General features: G+C 39.4%; 1 protein-coding gene across 1 annotated transcript; it reads right to left on the bottom strand.

Annotated features, from left to right (window-relative positions):
• Positions 1 to 1,961: 1,961 nt before the first annotated feature.
• On the bottom strand, positions 1,962 to 20,169 carry ret (ret proto-oncogene receptor tyrosine kinase; the record flags this gene model as incomplete). Its single annotated transcript, XM_079249467.1, has 20 exons — positions 1,962 to 2,119; positions 3,003 to 3,150; positions 3,717 to 3,816; positions 3,950 to 4,087; positions 4,528 to 4,598; positions 4,682 to 4,804; positions 4,959 to 5,173; positions 5,257 to 5,364; positions 5,454 to 5,601; positions 5,687 to 5,931; positions 6,065 to 6,181; positions 6,262 to 6,372; positions 6,729 to 6,860; positions 7,089 to 7,371; positions 9,001 to 9,200; positions 9,285 to 9,480; positions 9,562 to 9,800; positions 11,425 to 11,715; positions 11,965 to 12,192; positions 20,103 to 20,169. 20 exons carry the CDS (start codon positions 20,167 to 20,169, stop codon positions 1,962 to 1,964), a joined length of 3,318 nt encoding a protein of 1,105 aa, XP_079105593.1.
• Positions 20,170 to 25,772: the final 5,603 nt, after the last annotated feature.

Below are 25,772 nucleotides of genomic sequence, written 5' to 3'. Positions count from 1 at the left end.
AACGACTGCAAAGTGTCCCAGTTATTTGGTTTCAGAACAATCCCAAATCATGACTCTTCCACCACTGTGCTTGGCAGCTAGCATGAGGTGTTTATGTGGGTATGCTGTGTTTGGTTTTTACAAAACATGGCAAATTGCTCCAAAGGTTTTGTGATTTCTTCAGATGTAACTTGGCAAGCCTAAACCATACTTCCATGTTCTTTAAGAGCAGGGATCCTCCATCCTGGTCTTCTAGGTCTGGTGTCCTTCAGGTTTTAGGAGTTTTCTTTTTGGAACACACCTCTCTCAAATCAATAGGTGATTTGCAGACATGTGCAGAGCTTGACATCAAGCTTCGCACAAGTCTGAATCAGGGTTCTAAAACTAAGACTCATTTTTTACTAATAGTAGTAAAAAACTATTAGCCCAGAGGACCAGGTTTGAGGATACCTATTTGCGAGAAAAGCTTTCTTTAAGTGACCCTTCCAAAAAGTAATATTTGTTCATTCTTTTTCTAATTTCATTGTTGTAAAATTTAAAGTAACACCATGTAACTTTGTAATTGACTCATTTTGATGGCACACTGACATTCATTCTTGGAGGAATCTTTGCCTGGGTGCGTCCTGAGGCTGAAAAACCACCATTTCCAACTCTCTTTTTCAGTCTGGTTTATCACGTATCAGCTGAGTTTTGCTACAAGTACTACGCTAGATTTAAGCAGCTGGATATCAATGCAATGGCTATTTTGAACAAGTAACATGGCTGATTCATCAGAGAAATGCAAGAGGACATTATCAAAACAAAAAAAAGAAAAAAAAAAGAGCGGAAGGGACAAAGCAAAACATTAGAGTCAACCTCAGGTTGGCTTTTACAGGCTGGAGATAACTTGGAGTACAGGCAGGGTGCAAGTTAGATGCCAAATTGGTCGTTGTTGAGGAAAATCTGCCAAAGTTCTGTTGTGCTTCTTTAATGCTTAGCATGGAAAATGATGCTTGTCACATAACATGACAGGCCTTAGCTACAGGCCTGAGCTAGAGTCTAAATGCCTCTATTTTTGATGCACATGATTGGAAATGATCATTATAGGGAAACGTCCACCATAATTAGTTTTGTGCACATTGTGTAAAAAAAATCTAAAAAATCTGCACAGATGAATATTTCCAATGTTACCACAAAGATGATTTAAAAAGACAAAATACATATTTTTAATGTTTATTATTAATTGCAACATAATCAAATAACATAACACTTATTGGTTTAGATAATAATTACAGTGAATGAAAATGTGAACTGTAGTCTGACGCAGGACATGTTGACAAATTTACATTAACTTTCTTGTCCTCTTAGTGGAGAAACACTCACTAGATGATATTTATTGTGTAAAAAAATAAACAAACAAACAAGAGCAGAACTAAGAAAATAGCTTGTGGAGCATGTTTGTAGTTCTTTGGCAGCTTTGAAACATCTTGTGGAGCAAACACAAAAGGGTCTTTGACATTTTGAGGAAAGCAGCCCTCTAAAGTAGAAACTTTACATTTTCAGAACCAGTTCAACGTTTCACTTTTGTCCACTCAATCCCAGTTTTCTACAATCGGTGATGGTAAAGACGTCCCCTTTCATTCCTGGGCTGGAATAACATCTTCAGTGTTGCACACTGACAAGTTGGAGGCTATTGTAGAAGCAGCACAGGCACTTAGAAGACATTGACACTGACATACAATGTGGTACAACGGTCATGCAGTGATACAGCTTGGCCAACATGACCTGTGAGGTATTAATTAACATAGTGAAGAGCTGAATGAAGCACGGTCTATGTTGATCCAGACAGTTTTGCAACAAAAAAAGACCCCAGTTTTAAAGGTTGAATACCCGTGCAACAGAAAAAAAGGGAACCAACTTTAGCATTAGATTGTTTATGTACAGTCTTACAGAAATATATACATCTACCAATTAGTCATCTTTTCTACAGTGTTGCTTTGTCTTTAACTATCAAGCTTGTCCACAGCTTTTGCGGGTGAGGGCAAAGCCATCCAGTTTGCATAAACACTATCATTGGCATATCTTGTAAAGACTGGATTAGTGGCATCATGTCTGTTGAGCGGTACCGGGCTCGTCTCAGGCCAGTTCGGGTATGACATGCCTAAAAATGAGAACATATCATTTTTCTGCACTCAGTGAAATGTAAACAGCGTGCAGACAGTAAGGCTCTCAAATTGAACTCTATGGTGTCTCCCTGTAAAACAAGCCCTGGTTTGACTCTCAGAGGTAGAAAGTTATGGCTTTGTAGATTACGATCAATTATTTATTAGCTTTTTTCATTATGTATCATGGCTATAATCTTATTCGTGGCTTTACATTTTCACCAAGGGTTGTTTTCCGGTTACTGTTGAGAAATGCAGATGCAAGTAACTACAGCAAAATTATCTTTACTCCAAATCAATGTCACCTAAGAGTTGCCTTTAAAAGCCTTACTGTTCCTCTGATCATTGTGTAATCAAAAGAGATACATTACTAATCCACATAAGAAAGTCAGGACATTTAAAACAATCTGGACCTCAAACCACAATGAATGACTGAATCAGTGAGGATCTGTTTTAAATGTTACAAATTGTTTCCTCCAGAGCAAACAAATGATGAAGTGATGATGACTGAAATGTGATGATGCAGGAAAATGAGCTATATACAAATCAAAATGCAGATGAAGCATGAGTAATGGAGTAATAAATAAGAATGAAAGGGATATAGTCAATATTTACAAATGTTGTATCTTTTGGTCAGCATTCATGTACATTAGAAGCAGGTCCAAATAAAATAAAGAAAACGTCAAGACACAGGATCTTTTTTCACTGAACCTCTCATTTACGATGAAATGGGAGATATGTCAGCATTAAACAGCAAAAGGCATGCCTAGATCACAGTCACACACACTTGACTACGAAAAAGCCAATCACAGCTTGCCTACAAAGAGAGCTTGTGTTGTGTGTCCTGTTTCTAAAATCGAGTAAATGCATGGGAGATTCTACCATAGAGCTTGTTTTCAATCCATGTGGAGGGGAGGGTTCGAGGGAGAGGGGCGTTATTACAGTCCACTAGTGGTGTGTCCTCTTCAGAGAGGGCGTCGTCATACAGCAGGGCATCAGCTGGGGTGGACGCCGCCAGGTCCAGGTAATCCTGGCAAGAGCAGATGACGGGGTGATTAGGCTGATTAAGGAGCTGAGGAATCACTGCACGTTAAGGATGATCTTGCTCAGGCTAAAGACCAGAAACATGTACTGACTGCGAGATCCTGCAGACGCTTGTCAAAAAAAGCTTTTCTTTTTTTTTTTCTTTTTTTTTTTACATTTTGTGAGTTTCCCCACTGTGTCTGATAACATTAAAGAATGCACTGCTAATTCTGGGATGCCAGCATTCCTATCTCCTCCAGTGCTCTATTTTTAGCCTCACTTCAACAACAGGAGGCTGAATGCTATGCTCTGTCATTACACTACCCAAGGTCACATTTTAAATCGCTCTTCGAGGACTAATTATAGTATTTGAAGTGTTTGGGATGAGTAAATGCTCACTCAGCAGAGCACAGCTGAAATGATTTTTGGGACAGCTGCAAATTTGAGAGAAAGCTAAAACAAATCTGACTCAGATATGCATCAATGATATTTTGTCATCACTATCACCAGTAATGCTTCTTCGATTGGTCAAAAACTGCAAATAAAGTGTGATAAAGGATCTTGAAGCCATACCCGACTTTTCACCATCATCTTTTCCAGTTCTTTGCTGATGTCTGCAAATGTTGGCCTCTTGTCTGATTCTTGTTTCCAGCATCGAAGCATGAGGTTGTACCTACAGAGGACAAAGTGTCACAGTAGATTTGATTTAATTCTCCCAAAAGGGTTGTTTTTTACGACTGACTTGTGGTGGAGGGCCAGAGAAGACATGATGAAGTAAAAAAAAAAGAAAAGAAAATAGAGCTCACATTTCCTCAGAGCAGTTTTCAGGTCTCTCCATCCTGTATCCTGTCTTGAGGAGGTTAAACAGGCGTTCAGGAGCAATACCAGGGTATGGATTCCCTCCCAGTGTCACTATCTCCCACAATAGCACACCGAAGGACCAGCTGGGAAAAATGTGCAACATCCCATTAGAACAATTCAGTATACAGAGATGTGATTGACTTCTTAGTCCTATAATTTCTTGTTGAGAGCAGAAACAGAAGCTCATGTTATGTTAGATGTTATAGCAAGTAAGTAGTTAGCTTAGCTTGTCTTAACATAGCATAAAGGCTGGAAAGAGGTTAAAATGATAAAATGTCTACCTCTATCTTATCTTTAAATGTTTTTCAAAGGCACTTTATTCTATGGATCTTTATTAATGTGGAATTCCATCAACAAATAAGCTTTGTAGGTGCTAGTAAGTAGTTTCTGTGTTACATTTGGGCAGTCACTGTTTCTCCATATTTCAAGTCCATGTGTTTAGATTGTAAACACTGCATGAACTGTAAATGTGTGAACTCAAAAATACCAAGCTGCTTCCTTTAAAAGATAAATTCATACTCACACATCACTTTGTGTTGTATAAATGTGATCAAATAAGGACTCTATTGCCATCCACTTGACAGGTATACGACCCTGGTGAGAGATAAACCTTGTTAGATTTTTTTTTTTTTCCCCGAAGCTATAATTAATCTGCTTGAATAATTACTTTTCTGTACCTTGCTCCTCTTAACATACGAGTCCTCCTCATAAACATCTCTGGAAAGGCCAAAGTCAGAGATCTTCATCTTCCGTCCTTCAGCTACCAGAACATTTCGAGCAGCGAGGTCTCTGTGAACAAGCTGTTGGACCAGAAGACACCCAGCTTTCACCCAAACATGTTGCTATTCATATTTAACTATTTAGCATTTTAAATGTTTCAAGTGCAACTTTTAAGCAGCAAGCACATGTTTACTATATTTCCCAAAAACTCCTAATAGGTAATCTGTTAAATACCTTCATTTCTGCCAAGTATTGCATGCCTCTAGAAATCTGCCATGCAAATGAGATCAGGTCTCCCATGGTAAGTGCTCTGTCATCTGGGTTTTCCAGGTAGCTTGAGTTTCGGTTTGCATCCCTGCCCATGTAGCTCGGGCCAACTTTCCGGCTTTCCCGCAGGAAATTACGGAGTGACCCATACTTGGCATACTCAACGATGAGATACAATGGACCTATTGAGAGAAATGGAGCACTACGGCTCAAGAGTGCAACCCACATGGCGTAAAAGGAGGTGGCAGAAGGACCAAAGCCTTACCATCTTGGCTGCACGCTCCATACATCTTTATGACATGTGGGTGGTTGACCTGCTTCAGCAGAGTGAATTCTGACAGAAGGTCCCGCAGCTCACTGTGTGAAGCGTTCTCTGTCACAGAGGAAAGCAACAGATTGTTATGATGAGGCATCTCCTCATATATCATGGTTTCTTCCAGGCCTTTGCAAGGCAAGTGTTACCTTTAAGCATTTTTACAGCCACGGTGGTGTAACCAGCTTTTCCTTTCAGCCTGAATGCCGTTGCCTTGACAACTTTCCCAAACTCTCCTTCTCCTAAAGTCTTGCCAAGCACAAGGTTTTTACGAGGAAACTCCCACTTTGGATCCTCCTGTTGAAACAGCGTGATGGCATCTGACTTGTTAAAGGATCCAACACACTGAAGGGATAAATGTTACAGACTGAAAGAAGCTTACAGGTATTTTGAAGGTGTCAGTCTCGATGGATTCCTGAGAGCCCCGGCGTACATTATTAGCAGGGAAGCTGATGGGATAGGCCTGAGCTGGCCGGCGGAAAGTCATCTCAGCAGAAGCTATTGGGGCTTTGGGTGAGTTTTTGTGGTACCGGTGGATAAAGTACGATGACAGGAGGATGGACACAATGAAGGAGAGGAGCAGAGCTGTGGCGATGATGGTTTTACACATGTCGTCACAGATCACCTCTGGGGAAGAAGCATGTTGGACTGTGACTCCTATTTGTAATGAAAGCATTTTTGTTCCATCGTTAAGATGGGAAAGTAGGAGATTGTGTTGAGCAGGGTTTTGTTTTTTTCATAGTTATTTATGTGAGCTCACCCTCAACAACATCCTTTTCACAGAAGCATCTCTCAGGGTAGCAGTAGCATGTTCCATGGCAGGCTTTGATGCCACTCCCACTTAAGCCTCGCTCATAACCTCCGATTACAGGTTCATCTGAAAAAAACAAATGAAACGTAAACGCCTCCTTCATGCAGAGTAGTGTCATACTACATGTATCAGCATCAGCTTCTTACTTGTGCAGTCTTGGGGGCATATTGAGCTATCTTTGCTTTCCACTGCATCACAAAAGCTATCCGGACATGTCCGCAAGTCAGGGGAGCATGTGGAATAATTTTCAGATATTCCTGGAAAATGAACAAGGAGGGAAAACATGAGCAGAAAAACATCTTGAGGAATCCAGATGACGCCACAGATGGCACATAACAGAAGCCAAAGTTTTTTAATCGTTAAAGAAAAAAAGAACATCGCTGTCTGCTTTTTCCCCTTTTTTTTCTTCTCACAAATGACAGGATGTTACTGAGAAGAGTTTCCTTCCAAATGAATACCATATTATCTGTGATGATTGTTGCTTTTTATTTCTTCCATTACACTGCTGAGGAAAACCTGTTTCCACTTGGTTCTCGTAATGTTAAAATGTCACATGATTCTGTAACAAAAACAGGTTTGAATCATTTGGAAGTGTTTGTAAAAGAAGATGTACCTTTCCCGGTGCCTTGCCTCCACTGACACCTTCCAGTTGTCACTCCCAGACCTGGAGAAGACTCACAGTCTCCTTGTAGTTTGTTTTCTGCACAGGACAACAACTTCTGGCTCACCATGCTGGCCTTGTTTGCTTTGAAAAACAGACCCACAGGAACATGTAACTAAATCTTTGGAGGATATTTGGGAGGGTAAATTAATGAGAAGCATCTGCACATGTGCTTCATGGGAATTAGTTAGGAAATAAAACACAAATGATCTGTTTAACATCGGCATGTTATTAACTAACAGAAATTAGATTATCATAGAGGGAACTAAACAATGTTCATTTCAAAACAAGCCACGCTGTAACCTTCTTTACCTTCACCATCAAGTACGATGTGGACTTGGGTGCTGGCTTCCAGTTGTGTTTGTCCCTCCTGAGCTACAACAAGATACTGCAGGTCTTGGCACGCAGACTTGCGCAGTGCTTCAGAGTCATTCACATATAGCAGTCCCCACATCCCTTCTGGGGCCTGGGTGATGCTTATGGCGGTATAGCAGGACAGCAAGTCAGCAGAAATGTTTCTGTCTGGCACCTTGAGCTGATACGTGACACTGAAGCCGTCAAACTGCAGGCAGTTTTCCACACAGATTCTGCCAACCTGATGAGGTGTAGACGGAGATGTGACCGTTAAAAGATTACATAAGTGGAACACGTATGATGCACAAACTTCTTTATAGACTGATACATTTTATGTTTGTTTTACTTTTATAGAAGCAGGTTGTTTCTTGGTACGTTCACACATAGACACTGCTTCTGAACTGCCAGATGTGTGCAAATTAATGACCTAACTGAGGGTCAGAAAGTTCAAACTCATCCTTTACACATGACTTTTTTAGGCATGGATACCTATGATTATATTTAATAAATAATAATAATTGTGAAACTATGTACACAGACACAAACACGATTTAAACTTTTTTGGCCATAGATGGCCACTCATCTATGGCCAAAAAAGTTTTGATTTTCATCATGATGATTACATCATTATGAAAGCAGGAGTAAAGAGAATGTTTTATTAAATATAAAACTTGGACTCTCATTGGTTCAATGAAAAAGCACAGTCTTTACATTATACATGAGTAGGTAGAGATGATAGAGAAGGAAACATAGATTCACAGATGGATGATCGCATGTTGGATGTTTTTTTAAACACCCTCTGGAAACCTACACCAGGAGTCACTTGTAATCTTGACCTTTTAGAGCCTCATTAAAAAGGTCTTAACAACAAAGGTAAGGATGCACAAATTCTCTTCTTCATGTCTTCATGTATTCAGTCTTGCTTTATGAGTACAACATTGTGTGGAGGCAAGGATTTTTGTTTTTATGCATCATTTACACTCCTGGGCCGCAGTATTGCTTCTTTTGCATGAAACATATTTCCATAATGTCCACTGAGACAAACACCCTAAATAAAGAATGAGCAGATGCCTGGCGCTGCGCCGTCAGACAGCCAGTCGGAGCAGACAAGTCATGCTACTAATACTTTGGGCACAAAAATGACATAATAATAATAATAATAATAATAATAATAATAATAATAATAATAATAATAATAATAATAATAATAATAGTAATAATAATAATGCAAACTTCCAAGGGGAAAGTCCCCAGGAGAATACTGTCATATCATTAGATAAAAATAACAGATTATTTTTAACATACTGAAAAAACACGAACACATAGAATAGAACTAATATAATTATTGACAATAAAAGCCCTAAACTATAATAAAATGTGAAATGTATCTTTTGCTTGAATACTTCAGTGTATTCAGGAATGACCAATAACTACCCTAATATCATGCCACCGTGCCCCACTAAATCTCTGTATTTACTGAACTTTAGAATCTGTTTTTGCTCAAACATTTTGCCCTTTGTCTCTTTCATTGACTATAAACTCAGTGACCTCTCTTGAGGGGACAATATTGATTAAAAACCAGAACTATTTACTATCTACTGATTGAGGCCTTGATTGGAGATAATAATATGATCTGAGTATGTTTGGCATTTTTCATAATCTGAGGGTCTTTGTGGCTTTCGGCTTTATTTAAGAAATAAAATTAGTCTATAGTAAAATAAAATATGTATGTTTTGATCACTTAAAAAAAATAGACTTTATAACTCTTTCAATCCTCTCCTTTTACTCTTTGTAAGTTGTTAGATCAGCTATCTTCCAAAACAACCAAACAGAAAGGTAAAGATTTGTGTGGTAAGACCATTTAGAGTACCTGTGCGTAAATAGAAGCTCTGCGTGACAGCGTGAATATGTGCGTGATGTTGGCAAAACGGATTTGGACAGGTAAGATGGTGACGTTGAAGTGCAGTTGCACGGTTCCCGCCACTCCAGGATAGGTGGTGTCATTGACCTGGTAGTCCAGATACACGCTCCGATTTTCTGTCACATACAGGTTTCTCTTCAGGACGAGCTCTGAAATGACAGGAAGATCAGGAGTCCTTCTATTCACAAATGGACTCAGAGCAAGATCTGTTTCATGGCCTCTGGATGACTTACGGTAGTCATGGACAGACTCTCGAATGCCTCCACGAGTTGCTCTCCTTTCACTGAAGGTGCCTTCAATGTCAAACGTTTCGTTAATCCAGGGGTCATTGTTGAGCAACGTCTCCACGTACCTATTGTGGCTCTGATCCTTTGGAAAGGTGGTGGTTAAATCCCTATCAAAGACAAACAAGGTGCCAAACGTTGCACCCTGGAAAACAGGCAAAATGAGACATTTAGGTTTTTAAGTAAGCAACAACTTTAATGGAAAATTAGTTGGAAGTCTTCTTACTTTTGTCCGAGTGAAGCTGATAACAATGTCTGCGGTGTCAGTTCCATTCACATACGGTGCATTGTCATCCTCATCGTCAACATAAACATCCAGTGAGGTTTCCACCTTTGTGATGCGAGTTTCTGTTCGAACTGTGCAAACCACTATGAGTCTGTAAAATTCGCTTTCTTCTCGATCCAGCGGCGCCGTCACCACCAGCTCTGTTGTGTTATCATTTACAGCAAAAGGTGCAGGAGCATCTGCAGGTAACAGAAACAATATGGGGCTGATTTAATGCAAAACTACAGCATGAGTTCTTTTATCTGAATAATTAAGAGCACTTTAGAACATTTTACTATATATATATATATATATATATTATATATATATATATATATATATATATATATATATATATATATATATATATATATATAATATATAAGCTTATCTTGAATTTAAAGCAATATGTCTAATAGAAGCTGTGGCACAGCTATGTTTACAACTTATTATAAAGTTATAAAGTCTACTTAATAAATAAATAAATAATAGTTATAAAATATATTTTCTAATTCAGTTTGAGTTAAAGTGGGGTTTTTTTTTAGCAATAGTATACTCTATGTGAACATCTGGGACCAGAGGAAACACCATTTGGATTGGAGTGTTGTCCCAGTATTGTCTGGTAGAAGTTTCGAGCAGCTCAACAGTGTTGGTCTTTTTTGTCATTGTTTTGTTTCATAATGCACCAAATGTTTTGTGCTGGTGAAAGGTTTAGACTGCAGGCAGACCACCATCTGCAATATTCATCCATGAGGCCATGCTTTTGTAATTGACACCATGTGGAGTCTGACACTGTCGTGTTGAAATATGCAGAGGATTGATTGAAAAAAAAGACATCATCTGGATGGAAGTTTTTGTTTCATTACTGATGCCTTTCCAAATGGGCAGGTTGCCATTTTTTATAGGCAATGCACTCCTTTACCATCACAGGATTTTGAACTGAGCCCTGATAACAAGAGTGGGATGATCCCTTTTCTCTTTAGTACACAGTTTACACCACTTTGATTTAAAAAGAAATAAAAAAACAAATCTGTCCTTAAACCAGTTTTCCACTTTGTCACAGACCACTTTAAATGAGCCCTGACTGAGAGAAGATGTCAGCATTTCTACATCATGCTCACACACTTGCATGATTCAACTTTAGCCTGTGTTTATGGATGGCTCAACTCCCCGTTGTTAAAAAATCATTTTTGAGTTAGTGTAAAGATTTCTGATGGAATCATGACTGCTTTAAATGCAGCGCTGCCTAAACTAAACAGATATTGAATATTGATATATGGCTATGTTATCTGTGCACAGAAATATCTTCAGATTTCCACACGTTTTTTATATGGATGTAAAATAAATTATAGAATATTCTGTCGTTATGGTTTTACATGAAGGAATGTTTTTTTAAATTTCTCCACAAGATGTAGACACTGTATTTCTAGTTTGCAGATGTCCTCCCATCCTTACGTCTCAAAGACTCTGCTTGTCTTATGTGTCTTCCCCTCGTCATGCCAGTGGCCTCTTGCCAGCAAGCACAACTATCTGCAACATGCTCCTCCAGCTGCTTCGTATTTTTCCAGACTTTTATGGACCCATCCCATCTTCTCATTCTAGCACCATCAAATTTAAAATATTTTACATTAAACTCGCTGACATCTCAATTTAAACTTCAGATATGCTTCTCTAAATAACATACTGCTTTATAATAATTTCAAAACATTGCGTCTGATTTTTTTTAATATCTATATTTAACACAGCATCCAAACTTTTGGGGATTGTGGTTGTTTAAGAAGGAATGGGTTAAATCCTCAATTAGGTGATAAATTTGTGTCTCACCTGATTCCACACTGTAAGAGATGGTGTAGTTGGGGCAGACATTGAGTCTTGTGAGACGCCGTAGTTGCCGGAGGGCCCCAGGGAACCTGTTTTCTGTGATGTGAGGGTTGGAGGTATCTCTGTGTGGGAAGCAAAGTTCCTTCATATCTGTCTGAGCACACTGTGACATTGTGGCGTTGACAAAGTCCAGGGCGATGTGGACAGATTTTTCCAGGCACTGGCTCCTCTTGGTGAAGTTATTTAAAACCATGGCTTGAAGGGACAACTTCATAACAGGCCGTGAACTTCGAACTGATGAAAATGAAAGCCAAAACAAAAACAAGAAGCATTTTAATCTCAGACAGTGCTCTTTTTGATGACTTAGCTCTTCCTTGAGTGTATGCAATTACATTATCTTGCTGAAGGCAGAGACCTGAGCAGAGCCAAAGCAATATTAGTATGCAAAGAGCATAAACATCAAGGATTTACTCTCATATTAAGAGGAACCTGGCACTGAAAGGAAATTGTGCATTAGCATCAAAAGGCTTGAATCCAACTCACACATGGCAAACTCTGTTTCCTCCAGTGTTTTGTTCAAGAGTAGTACTCCAGTATTGATGTCCATGTGGAACCAGGAGCTGTACAGCTGACGTCTCCCACACAGGTAGAAATGTGGCCTCTCAGAGGGGCTGTCAAGCATGGCGTGGACTTGGAGGATCGGTGTTCCGGCTGCCTGGCCAACATACACCGTCTCAGTGTACGCTCTCTGAGGGAAGTACAGTCCTTTCACTCCTCCAGAGAGAAGACAAGAAATAACCAGATGTCAAAAACCAGCTAATGAAGTAAAACACAGGGGAAGCTTTCATATTCCTGCTAAAGATAACATTTGTTTGACAGAGAATGAAGGCCCGACTGCTGAAGACGTGAGATCCTGTATTATGACAAAGAAGGAAAAAAGCTGTTATTAGAGACCTTGCTTTGGATGATTAACTATGGAAACAATAACCGCTGACAATGCTGTCTGGCCGCTGAATGAAAATGAATACATACATGGAATATGACTGGTCAATTTTTTTTTTCTCAGCCCTGGTACATCCTTTATCTCCCTTGTTAGCGGAAATTGAAAGGAGGGTTCAAATGACACTTAATGCAGCTTTTATAATGAATTTCTCATGTGGTCAATAACATGTGGTTTCCGATTCTCCTTGTGTTCACCTTGAGAAGTTTAATTACAAGGGATAACATGATAGGGCTGAGAAATGAATCATTACCTGCCAGAGGGAGTGTGTCTACGTGTGTGTGTGTGAGTGTGTGTGTGTGTGCTGGGGTAATCTATAAAGCACTGTAGCACACTGTGTTTTACAGGAAAATGGAGATGTGTTTCTCCTGTAATTATATCCTTGTTATGCTCCTCTTTGACGACGGTAGGCGACCATTTAGGGAACGCACTAATGTCATTACCAGACAGCAAAACCAGATTTTCTATTTCTGTTGTTGCAGTTGAGGCTTAGGCTCTGGTTTCAGGAATTGATTTAATTTTGCCAGGCTTAGATGACAGGAGGCCGAGCTGATGGATAAAATGTGACTGCTCTTCCTGAAGGGTGGAGATACACTCAATGAGGATGCAGACCTTTTTATTAAAAGTGTTCCGGGACAAAAACAAACAACACAGCTACTTGTTTGTTCACCCTGCAGAGAAAACAGGAGTGCATGTCATCACTGCTAACGTCTCAAGGAGGATTTTTTTTTCTTTGCAATCAACACCATTCATATTAAGCTTCCAAGATGCATTCATCCTAAAATGTAGCCCAGATTGTTGTTTTTTTTTAATCTTGTAAAAGGTTCAAAGAGATCTGAAAATTAAATTGAGAACAAATGCAACATATATTGACCTGTAGTTCCCTACCAAAATAAATATCAGTTGAATTGGCTCTGTTTGTACATGATCAGATTGTAATTCAAAGTGAACACGGGATGCTATCAATCTAAGAGTTATGTGCCTAAAACTGCCATTAGAGGGAGCTATTATCATTCTGACACAGGCCCAAAATGATCTCACTCATGACCACAATTACAAATAATAATAATTTTTCTAGGTTCATTTTTAAAAATCATACCACTCTACAACCCTTAGTGATATAAATTAATACTATGGATTAAATCAACAGGAATTTTACACAAGACGAAGCCATTAATCAATGCAGCAGATGACAGCAGCTCTACAAATAAAACTGGAAGGTCCAGCGTGTTAACCAGTGGGAGCTGAACTCATTTGTGAAGGCAGGTCTTGGCTGTAAGCCACGGTAGCTGGGCCCCCTTGCAACACAATTCGTTTATATAATTCAAAATTCAATTTCTTTCCAGGACATAAGCCAACAGAAAGCAAGCAGTTTATATCAAAACTAATTAATTGGATGGATCGAGCAGGCCTTCCTTTGCAAATGGCACCTTAGGTCTGTGAAACCATGACGATGATTTTCCAAAGCGTGACTCATTACCTTCCTTTAATGATAAGAAAGAATGACATAAAGACAGGCAGTGACGACTTTTCACCTGCTTTCTGGATAACCACTTAAAAATATCAAATGAGGTAGAAATTTCGCCTCACTATTATGTGTTAAGCACAGATCAGAACATTGACAAAGAGCTTTTTTCGTAGCCTCAGCCAGTCTCTCATCAAAGTGTGTAAATATTGCCATCGTAAACGTGGATTTTATGGCTTTCAATCACCTATAAAACTGATGCAGAGCTTCTACATACGCTGTCATTTCTTCAAAAGCGAGATTAAGTGATTTTACAAACAAAGCCTGTGTTTGAACAGGAGGACCCTTGTAGCAATATGTGTTTACAGTAGATATGACTGCTCAGTGGATAGTGTGATTGAACTTATACCACATTGAAAACATAAAAAACAAAATAATGGAAAACCTGATCACTGCTCCGTATGTGCATGCTTTTCATGGTTGCTGTTAATAATTGCATTTTTCCAAGTTAGTTATTGCTGTGTGGCTTCTCTGTATATTTATTAGTGCTTAAATGTGTGTGTGTGTGTGTTTGTTTTGTCTCCTTATTTTAACCTTGCCAGAATTTTAAAAAAAAAAAAAAAAGGCAAAAGCACACAGTAAGAGTCCTTGGCTCCGTCGGGTAAAGAACCACATTGTGTCTCGGACGAGTCAGAACTGATAGGGTGGGACGCCCTCTCCATCGTCCCAGACAAAGACAGGAACTCAATTACCTCAATGCGTGCCTCTGCTGATAGATTTACCAGCTATGAGCTCATGTGCTGGAGTAACCCACACAGGCTTACTGATGTACGGCTGAATCTACCTCTGAGTCTGAGCGAAACAAAACATGGGTCAGACGTCTTCATCTGCATCGTCATCAACAACATGGCACATCAGGGGAAAGAAAAGACCCGGCCCAGATGCCTTTTCATTAATTCCCTCAATAATCTTGTTCGCAGATTGGAGCCCAAGGTCAATCTGTCCCTGCTAACAACCCATTCGAAAGCCAATATCTGACAGCAGACTAATCAATAATAGTACTAATCAACAGTGATGCTGATTGTTTTCACTGATGAGACAGACATGGTCAAAGGCTGATGGCTGCATGTGTGCCATTATCTTCTAACATGAGTCATTTTTCGAGCATCTATTGCTCATGCAGCGTCAGAGAAAATTTATTTTTTCTGTTTGGGATTGATTTCATGGCCAGATCTATGCTTTTGCCCATATTAATGAGCAAATAATCCATTTTCTGTTGGATAAGTAGCTACAGCTAGTATTGTTAAGAAGCTGTCATATTATTGTGATAAACACACAGTAAATATTATAATTACTCTGAGACGTATCTTGACTGTGCTTCCAGAGATGTTACAGTTATGGCAATGGCTCTCTTCAGAGATTTAATTAACTAAGAAGCTGCACATTCAACTATAATTCCACTTCTGAGAGCTATTATTGATCAGAAATGTTTTGAAATCTCTCCCTCTCTGTTTCCTGTGCCATTATGCACAACTGCTTCGTCATATCACCCTGGATTCAGAATATTCAATATGGTCATGGCTGTCTTGCTTTCAATCTCAAAACAATGAGATGTAATAATAAGAGAAAGTCATTTCCTGTCATGATGACACAGTCATCAAACTTTTCATCAGTGTAATAAGATATTTGATCTGAGTTTGGCGGAGGCAGTCCGGCTCCGGGTAGATTACTCAGTTTACCACGATGCATACCATAACATAATGATCAATTACCCCATAGTGTAATCCAGTTAGCCCTAGGAGACTACAAGAGCTGAGATCCAATGACCCATGTTCATCAGTCATCAAGAAATCTAATGAAACTTTTCCCTAAGGGTTAGCTGCAAGTACAAATTCCGTTTTGGGAATCCTCTGGGGGTGAGAGTGGCATCAAAAATTGAACACGTGGTGCATTATGGAGCTCCAAACTGAGTTTAATGCAACAGCCCTGAGACTGCTTTGATAATACTATCTGTCCTCATTGCAGTGACTGTAAAACTACCCCACATACACATAGTTAGGACTGTCGAGTACAAGAAGGTTCAAGCTTATAAGGTGCCATAACTTTTAGAAAAAAAGGAGCTTTGCTGTCACTTTTTACATTTCATTATTACAAATAAACCCAATATGTGCTATCACTACTAAAAACAGAAGCTCCTTCACATTTTAAAAAAGAGCGTCCATGCAGTTATGCAAACAGCTCTGTTCAACTCCATTAACATTTAGCATTTGTTATCTTAACTTCATCAAAGTCAGTACAAACACTATAATGGCTTTTCCACTAATAAAAGGTCACTGTGATTAATTTTATGGAGGTTATGAATGTGTGTACAAAATATCATGGTAGAAAACCTAATAGCTTTTCAGTGGTAAGACAAACAAATGATAGCATAGCTATGATAAAGTTAACCTGCTAGCTTGGCTAAATACAGCCTTGTAACTTGTAGCCTATATATTGCATTTGAATGATTTCAGAGGTCTGTTGTATGATGTAATCATTAAAATAAATAATATAAATCATGTGGCTCTCTATTCCAGCACAACTTTGGAACAGTTTATGCAGCATTACAGCACTAAATGAACTTTACTTGATTTGATCAAGATTGGTTTATGAAGAATGATTATTGATCAGCAGAATTGGAACTGAAGCTTTGAAAGATTTTTGCAGTAAAAACAAACAATAGTTTCAGCCCTATTTTCCTATTTATTTCAGTGGAAATGAAAGATTAAACAAATGGAATCAGGAAAATGCAGAGGCATGGCTGATAGACAACAGATAGGAAGTCAAATTTATGTGAGAAAAGTTTTTTTAATTTTAAGAAAAAGGTGGTTCGATGTACTTTAAAAAACTGTGGCAAAATTGTATTTTTATTTGTAACTGCATATAATAACTTTTTCAGTGCTGCAGCAACCAGGTGGATTCAAATGAGCTGAACTGGTTATTTGTTCCTTTCGTAGTTGTAAATGATTGCTCAAACACTGCATGTGCAGTTAGGCAACTGGAAAATAACTTGTCAAAGCTCATGTGAAACCAGGGGACTAAATGCCCACAGGGTGAAATTTCAATCAATGTCTCCTTGTCCTTTCACCACAGCAAATTAGATTCTACCCATGCATGAGAGGGAAGTGTGACCCTGAACTGACTAGAGGATCAGACACTGTGCTTTGACAGGTAGGAGCAGCATCCACGAAACAGAAACAGCAGCAGAAGCAACAGAAGTGTTGGGACTCTTTTAACAAAGGAAGCAATGGTCAACCACTAAGCCAGAAGTTTTATTTATGACACAATTTTATGATTAAAAAGAACATAAATTGGTATTAGGTAGAGTTTTAGTAGAATTTACACATAATTGGATCTGAATCTGGGCCTGTGTATTTCTGAACATATGCAGCAAACAGAATATTTTCTGATACGAACAAAACAAAACTAAAAAACTAAAAAAAACAAAACAAAACAAACAAACAAAAAAAACCTAAACTAAACACACCGGAACATCACATAACATATGCATGGCGTAATCAGATTTTAATTGCCAGTAGCGATAGACAAGTCCTGTTGTTTATCACAATTTCACATAAAGACTAAGTTGTTTTATAATGTTTCCCAATTATTCTAAAACAGACATTTTCACAGCAAGACTGGAAAATTGACAGAGATTGATTCTGTATCCATAGGCAACGCAAAACAGAAGCTTTACTAAATTGTGTAATGTAATAAGGAGCTAAATCAAATAGCAGCAAGTATCAAATGAGATTTATTGTTCTGGTCCCTCTCAAAAGCTGAAGATGCTGATGAAAGTGATCATTTTAAGTCGAGAAGGAGGAGCAGCTAAAGAGGCTGTGCGCCTCCTCTGGGGTGGAGAAGGTCATCTCTGAGGTCTACCTTTTGATTCAGGGGTCGGAGGGCAACACAGGGCCAAAGATGCAGAGGCAAGGTCAAATAGGAAGATAAACGGATCAATGCTTTTATGTGAAAACATCTCTGGCTCCTCTTGTGGAAGTGATGGATTACATTGTTTTTTCTGTGAAGAGAAGAGATTTGACTTCCACAAGGTTTAAGGAAAAAAATTAATATGGAGTTTAAGTTTTCTTTGTAAACACAGATCACAGGTCCTTCGTAGCGATTGAAATTACACTAACTCTAACAGGACCATTTCGATGTGCTCTGTTGAACTCATCAAAGCCAAAAGATCAAAAATTCAAATCTAAAACCATGTGTCAAATAACACATCCCTTCACCATTCAGCTCCAAAGTTTCTACCTACATAAGCACAGTTTGACTCAAGCTCCGCATACACTCTAACATGTGTCTGAAGGTGCTTTAATTATACAGCACAGCCACATTTAACAATGCCGATTTCTCGAATACTGGGCACTGATAGCCAATTTCCTTTGTTTGATGACCTCAGCAAGAAACACCAAACTAATCGGCAACCTGGAACCTGAAATGGTGATGACGAAAATTCCCAAACACAAGCCACTGTAGTTGAAAAATCACTTCCATGCATGAAAAACCCACAAAAGAGACAATTTAACTCAAAAACTGCTTCCTACTACAACAGAAAATAAGTTCATTACATATATTGTCTATGACATGAACAGCCAAAACTTGCTCCAGAAGTGGAACAATACAATCACTGAGCATCTTGTAACATGCTCAGTGAAAATCAATCAGATGTGTCATTTTGGATGAAGCTTACATCCGCCCTGCAGTCGGAGAGCTGTGTGCAGTTGTATAACAGGTGATATTTTCCAAAAGAAAACAAACAGGCCGTGTTTGCCCAGAGATAGGCGCAGCTGCTGCACACCTGCCTGCAGCTCGACTCTTCTCCTCCCTGGGCAAGTGTGGGTCTTTTGTTGCAACAAGAAGGCAGGTGATGGGTGCTGTACTCAGGTTGGATGTAGATTTCACCACCTAATTTAATTACTATCATGGCCTTTGCTGTATAGATCCAACTAAAATGACGGCAGCCTTCGGCTTAATTTGAGAAAAAAAAAACAACAACACATGCCTCACTGTACCTGTGAAAAGGTAAACTGTGTGGAAGATTTGCGAGAGCAGCATATATACTGCATGTGTGTGATTGCACATCAGTCAGTTCCTGGGATACGAACAGCGACAGCATCTATCTCAGTGAAAAATAATCAGGCGATCCTAAAAATTTCATTAATCATTTTAACATCTCCAGAAATCGCTCCCCTGGGTGATTACGTAGGCCTCCAGTTTATTAGTAACCTTCCCTTTCGCAGACATAAAACAGCAATAACTCAAGTTGTGTTGCATCTCTTTCCTCATATTTCAGCACCACTAAAACACTGCGGTGATCATCAGTTTAACCCTCTACATCCACAACGAAAGCCCCGAAACTAACCTCTGTTAAAACCAGGTTATGACTTGAAAACACATAGAGGAATCCCACACAATGGCCTATATTTGTCTAAGCAACACTGAGATTTACACAGTCCTGAGCTATGAGAGACACTTTAAATATAGACTGCATGAGAGGACAGTGTTGGTACAGTTGGGCTTCGGGATTGTGAATGGGATTATAATATTATGATATATAGCTGTATTCATTTGACTAAAGCCATACCGAGCATTACAACCAGCCCACAATGCCAGTATCACTTTCTGCTGTGTCAAACAGTGCTGGCATTGTGTCCTTGCCATTTCAGGTACTTCTCTGGGGAGAGGCTTAAAAATCACTCAGCTTCCAAAATGCTTTTAAGAGTGCAATTTGGCTTTACACATGAGCAGCCAGGTTGCAATCTACACTTCAGGTCCACCCACTCTTTCCCCCCCCACTTCTCTTTACCAGTTTTGCAGATATTCATGAATTTGTAGGATTTCAAGCATTTCAAAATAAAATACTTTAAGTCCCTGCTGTATTTAAATCCGGAAAGTCACCTTAGACTTATATGGAGAGTAAATAATTAGAAATATGAAGTTAGAAAATCACACAGAGCTTAAAACACAAAGTGTACAGCAGGTGTAATCTACAATGTTTTCCTTTTTATTTGATTTTAAATACACACATTTATACCGATCTTATTTTAGATAAGCAGCTTTGGAAACCTACTCTGGTATAACTTACTATTTCTTACTATTTTTTTTTCAACCTTGAGATGTGCCACTTGATTTTGTTCTGACGTTAAAAGTAAATTGACGATGATTTACCTCCAAACAGCAGCAACAGCTTCAGCCAAACGACGTTTCCCCGAGAGAAACCACAACTTGACCCCATATTCGCGAACCATAGGGGAAAGTTTATGAATGATGAAACAATTTTTTGCAAGAAAAAAAAAAAGTCCAAGAGTAAACAATTAAAAAAAAAACGACAATCAAACCGATAAATCACCCCAAGACGGTGTATAAACCAGCGTGCGTCCTGCGTCCGCCGCTCCGCGCAGCTAGATGAAGTCCACAGTGTCCCATAGACGGGCTGCTGTGTGCCACTCCAGTGGCTGGGAGGCTGCTCAGGGTGGGGGGGTGGAGGTGGTGGAGGAGCGGGAGGAGGAGGAGGAGGAGGATCGTTGCTTCACTGCCCCGCCGCTTCCGCAGCAGCATGCAGCGCAGCATCTACAGGAAATTTAAGAGCATAATTTATCAGCAGGTCAGTCATCTCATTAACGCTCCGTGGGGGGAAAATTATTAATAATTATCATTAGACGTGTAATGGTTCACTTTAGAGGCGCAATCTCAGTTTTTGCCCTCTAGTTTAACTGATGCATTTTCATTTCAATTCAGTTTTTATTCCTTCTTCTTTATTTTTCAACAATTTAGATTTTTAACATGCAACTTGCAAAAGTGATTATTTTCAAAACCATGTTTTGATTTAGATAAACTCATCTGACTCTTGTCTCACTGCTGAGCTTCATCTAGAATAACGTGTATTAATTATGGGTGCTAATGCTGTAAGCATTAAGGCACACATATTACTGTCGCTTTGCGTTTATTCCGCGATATTATTGCCCAATGGGCATTCACAGTCATTGAGATCCGGTTCTTTATTAATGTGAATGTGATCTCAATAATGTGAATGCCCCAATGGGCCCTGTTCGGCCATTTTTATTATTATTCCGCCAAACTTTGGAGTGCTACTCCTCCTGCGCCGTTCACGTCCACGTCACTTCAACCATTCAAATCTCGAACCCTGCAGCTCCTTTGGGAGAAGTGTGCTATGACTTTTGTTGTTTCAAATCTTTGTAGTTTTTGTAGATATTTAACATTTTGCAGGAATTAATTCAGCCTTGTGATTGGATGAAAGTCTTTCAAACCCACTGTACGTATTGGACGTTGCAAAAATTATGCTCTGCCATTGGTCAGTTTTTGCATAATGAGCTGCAAACTGCTTCAACAGGGTTTCGGAGCTCTGCACCGGTTTGCAGTGTCTGGTTCATCAAGTTCCCGTACCCATTGTTTTTCCTGCAAAATATTTGGCACGCTACCCCTCCTACACCTTTTGCCTCACTGTTCAGCTCATTCAGGAGATATGTGCTATGACTTTTAGTCTTTCTAAAATATAAACTTGTCAAGTTATTCCTATTTTTGCCAAATTTTAAAATCATCTCGGGGCTGCACGGTGGCGCAGTGGTTAGCACTGTGGCCTCACAGCAAGAAGGTCACTGGTTTGGTCAGTGGCCTTTCTGTGTGGAGTTTGCATGTTCTCCCCGTGTATGCATGGGTTCTCTCCAGGTACTCCAGCTTCCTCCCACCATCCAAAGACATGCATGATAGGTTAATTGGTCACTCTAAATTGCCCCTAGGTGTGAGTGTGAGCGTGAGTGTGGTTGTTCGTCTCTCTGTGTGTGGCCCTGCGATGGACTGGCGAGCTGTCCAGGGTGTACCCTGCCTGTCACCCAAGGCCGGCTGGGATAGGCTCCAGCTTCCCCGCGACCCTGAATGGAGGAAGCGGTTCGGAAAATGAATGAATAAAATCATCTCCAGTGATTGGACAAAAAGGAAGTCAGCAATTGGTCCATTTTGTGCACCGGTACACAGGTACACATACAAGGCACAGGTTCAAATGCAGCATTTAACATACAGCTTCATCGTTTGTCAGCTGTTGCTTGTGTGATGGCACACAGTTCTGCAGGCTGCTCAATGTGAACTATTGGTCTCAGCTGCAAACTGTCTCAGTTAAATATTAAAGATTTGTTCCAACAATGCTCCCTGCAACATTTCAACACTTTGATCAATCTTAAACACATTAAATAAAGTTTTTCATATTGACCAAAGTCAGTCACATCTTTCCTGAAGTTTAGTTCAACTCACACATGTTTTGCAATCCCACTGATTACACACTGCTGGAAGTAAGTTAAGAAGTGTTCCCGTCCCAATGGCAAAAAATTGCCAAAGCTTCTCCCAAGGCGCAACTGAGAGTACTAGCAGTGTAGTGAGTAGGTCCGTGTGCTTCAATACAAAAGTTTATGGGTTCAATACTGATGTGGGGCTATTAGAAAACATGTCACTTATGCTTGTTTTTTTTTTTTCCCCAATTTTTTTATACTTATGCAATTTCATTTCAATCATTCAGCATAGTTCAATAAATGGGCATTCACAGTTGCTATTATTTCAATAATAGCTGTTTCTAGTTCATGTTGTTTTTAAACAAATATTAAATATTAACAAAGTAAGCATCAGATGATAAGTTATATCTAGACTGAGACCAGTCTGAGGACCACAAACACACCTACCTGCACTGTATCAGTCTGTTTTACACACAAACTGAAGACAATAATGTATCTGTTATGTCTCCAGCAGAGCTGCTTGCTTGTATTAAAGTGTTTTAGTTGAAATCTCATGTTTTTCATGTTCAGTTTAATTACAGCAGGGCTTTTTTTCTTTGCAGACGTAGTTTTGAGGTTTTCCTGTTATATGTCACTTTATTTCTCTGAATGGTTCCCACCAGAAACACTTTCTCTGAGCTGACAGTTCAGAAATACAGTTCAAGTTGGTGGAAGATTAGCTCACTTTCATTACAATGTATATAAAAAAACGAAAAGCATCTTTTCTGGATGATTGATGACTGAATAACAGGAGAAAAATGAACCTGTATTCATTCAAAGTTAGAAACTAGTGTTGTAGCTTGAGTTGAGGAACCACAAGTCGGTTCCTCAACTCAGTCGGTTCTGATTCAGACCCTGGTTTTTACCTGCTTGTCACCTCCTGGTCTATGAAGCCATAAAGTGAGGTGTATGCCAGCTGAAATAAACTTCTGTGTAAACACTATCAGCAAACCATCGAGTAGTAAGGTGTTGTGTTGGTTGGGGTGGAAGGGATTAAGGGTGGGCACTGGGTTAAAAAGTTGAGAAAAGCACTGTATCTTTGGGTTTTTTGTTTTTTTTTGTTTTTTGTTTGTTTGGAAAGTCCCTATAGTTACAAAATTGTCCTTTTTAAGAAATAAAACAATACATTAATTTCTGCATTGATCGTAAATAAGTACTTTTAAATTATTACTGTGAATGCCCAATACTGAGAACCTGTTCGTGTTGGTGCACCTCTCCTCTTTCTTCCCACACCCACACACACAAACTGATTATCCTACATGTTTTCCATGTATCTCTGGTCCAGCACACACCTCCCCACATACATAAAGTAACTCAAAAAAAGTTACTTTATGTATGTGAAAGTAACTCTTTCTTCCCTCCAACACACACACAAACACACATCGACACTACATATCAGAGGCCCCTCACTCGCACTCATTAGGACATTTGCCACACACACTGGGATGCAGGCAGCTTCATTGGCACCCATCAAAATTTCTTCAGGAATTTTCTAGTTAAACCTCATATCTGGCTTGCAGAGTTGTGCAGTGTTTCTCTTTGCATAAATGTCCTTCCAAATTACATTACCGTACCACTCCAAGAACACATGTACTCTGGTCAAACTCTGTGGGACCGGACTTCTCAGATGTGGGTTTGTGGGATCCCTGTGTGACTGGGTAATGTGGAGTGATGCATCGCTGCTGCTGCCTCAGGCCTGGATACCAGTCACTCACACAGCAGTGACTTTCCAATCAATGTCTCTGCATGGGGCAAAACTACTGAGGCTCACTGGGCCGAAGAGGAGATAGCAAGGCTTCTTAGGGCCACTTAAGAACTGAAGAAGAACATGTTGCCATTTTAATATCACTACTTAAATTGGCTCCTTACTTCTCTGGTATGATCAGTGGCTCTTCTGTGTGCAGTAGGAATTGTGTGCTGCAAAAATAGAATTAAAGGAGGAGATAGAAAGATAAAGTATTATTGTTTACCGTATTCTTTAAAAAAAATTAAGCATAAACAGTTTTGTTTTGCTTTTATATTACTGTACCTTGCTGTAACAGGGGAGACTGTGGGCATCGTTCTATAACATTGAAAGCCAAGCAGGCAGCGTGAGCACAGTGGATGTGGGATAAAGTTTCCACACAAGTCATATCCTTAGACTCACTGATAATCAATAAAGACAAGGAAATGCATTGGCCTGAACATGCTTCATGCAGCCACAATAGTTTTTAATAGAGTCATTTTATGATGACACTATGGACAATGAGTTTGGAAAGTATTACATGGATTCAGCTGAATCTAATCCTGAAACATGAGGAGAATAATTATCTCCTTCTTATCTTGAGACTTTTCATCTTCATTAGGGACTGTTTGTGTTTGAACTCGTCGTTTTGTACCATCATTTCAACTCTTGTAATAACACAAAGTGTTATCAACACGTGTAAATGCACAAATATTATTTGACCTCTGTGGTGAGTCTGTATTGATTTCATTTTCTTCTTGTGAACTATCAGTTATGCATTTCCATTACTGGCAAAGCCCTTTTGGAAAAGCAATTACAGATTTGAGTCTTTCTCAAGAGGGCAGGGTGCACCTACTGGGATTTGAAGAGCAATTTCAGTTCAGAAGACAAAACCACTACAACACAATATGCAGTGGTATTACACCTGAGCAGGGAGTAATAGGATTTCTGTCAGGAAGAAGAGCCTGATGTTTCATTTCATTAACTAGATAGTCATTTCATGATGTACACACCACCTGGCCTGATGCAGAGGGACTTTGGCCTCAGTATGTTCAATACTGTCATAGATGCATCGCACCAGTACGTGTAAATCCCTCAGCTACATCGTCATGAAGTGAAAATATCATAATCTAAGACTTAAAACTTTAATCCAGTAAGTAAGCAGGCTTTAGAGTTAAACATATAACATGTATAACATCTTACTGGCTTCGGCTCTTCGATGGGGCTCGTCTGATAACTTCTCATACAATGAGTGCATGAAGTGTCAGTCCCATTAACACACTCTTTTGTGAGACGTGCATCTTGACCCCTGTTAAAGTACTGTGACTTGGACGGCAGATGGCACACACAGACACACACAAACACACACACAATAAGAGGAGGAGTGGCCATGGCAACGGACTAGTAATGACTGCCCTGGTGTGTTGTGGAATCACTTGGCCTAATTTGTTAAGTACCACCTCAGAATATTTGATTTAATCAGTCTATTCTGTGTGCAAAACAAGTGGCATCAAATAAATCATGAACTGCCCATGATGACAGCTTAGTATACGTCTTCAGGGACAGGGCAGCTGGCTTAACGGATTTCATGGATGAAGGTTTTTTATGCTTTTTCCAGTGTGCTGCAGTTTATTTTGGACAAAAACTGTAAGCACTTCCTCTGAACTGTTTGATTTATGACGTGAATTGGACAAAAGTGTAATTGAATTCATTCAGGCATACTGTTTAATACCAGTAGGTTGACTGGTTTAGCCAAGAACAATAAGCCAAACTCCCAGCTGTTAGAATAATCTATATAACCTGCAACATTATTATCATTTCTTCCAATGGTAAAAC

The sequence above is a fragment of the Telmatherina bonti genome, assembly GCF_933228915.1.
Source record: "Telmatherina bonti genome assembly, chromosome: 11".
Lineage (NCBI taxonomy): Eukaryota > Metazoa > Chordata > Actinopteri > Atheriniformes > Telmatherinidae > Telmatherina > Telmatherina bonti.
This window is presented reverse-complemented; position numbering and strand designations above follow the sequence as displayed.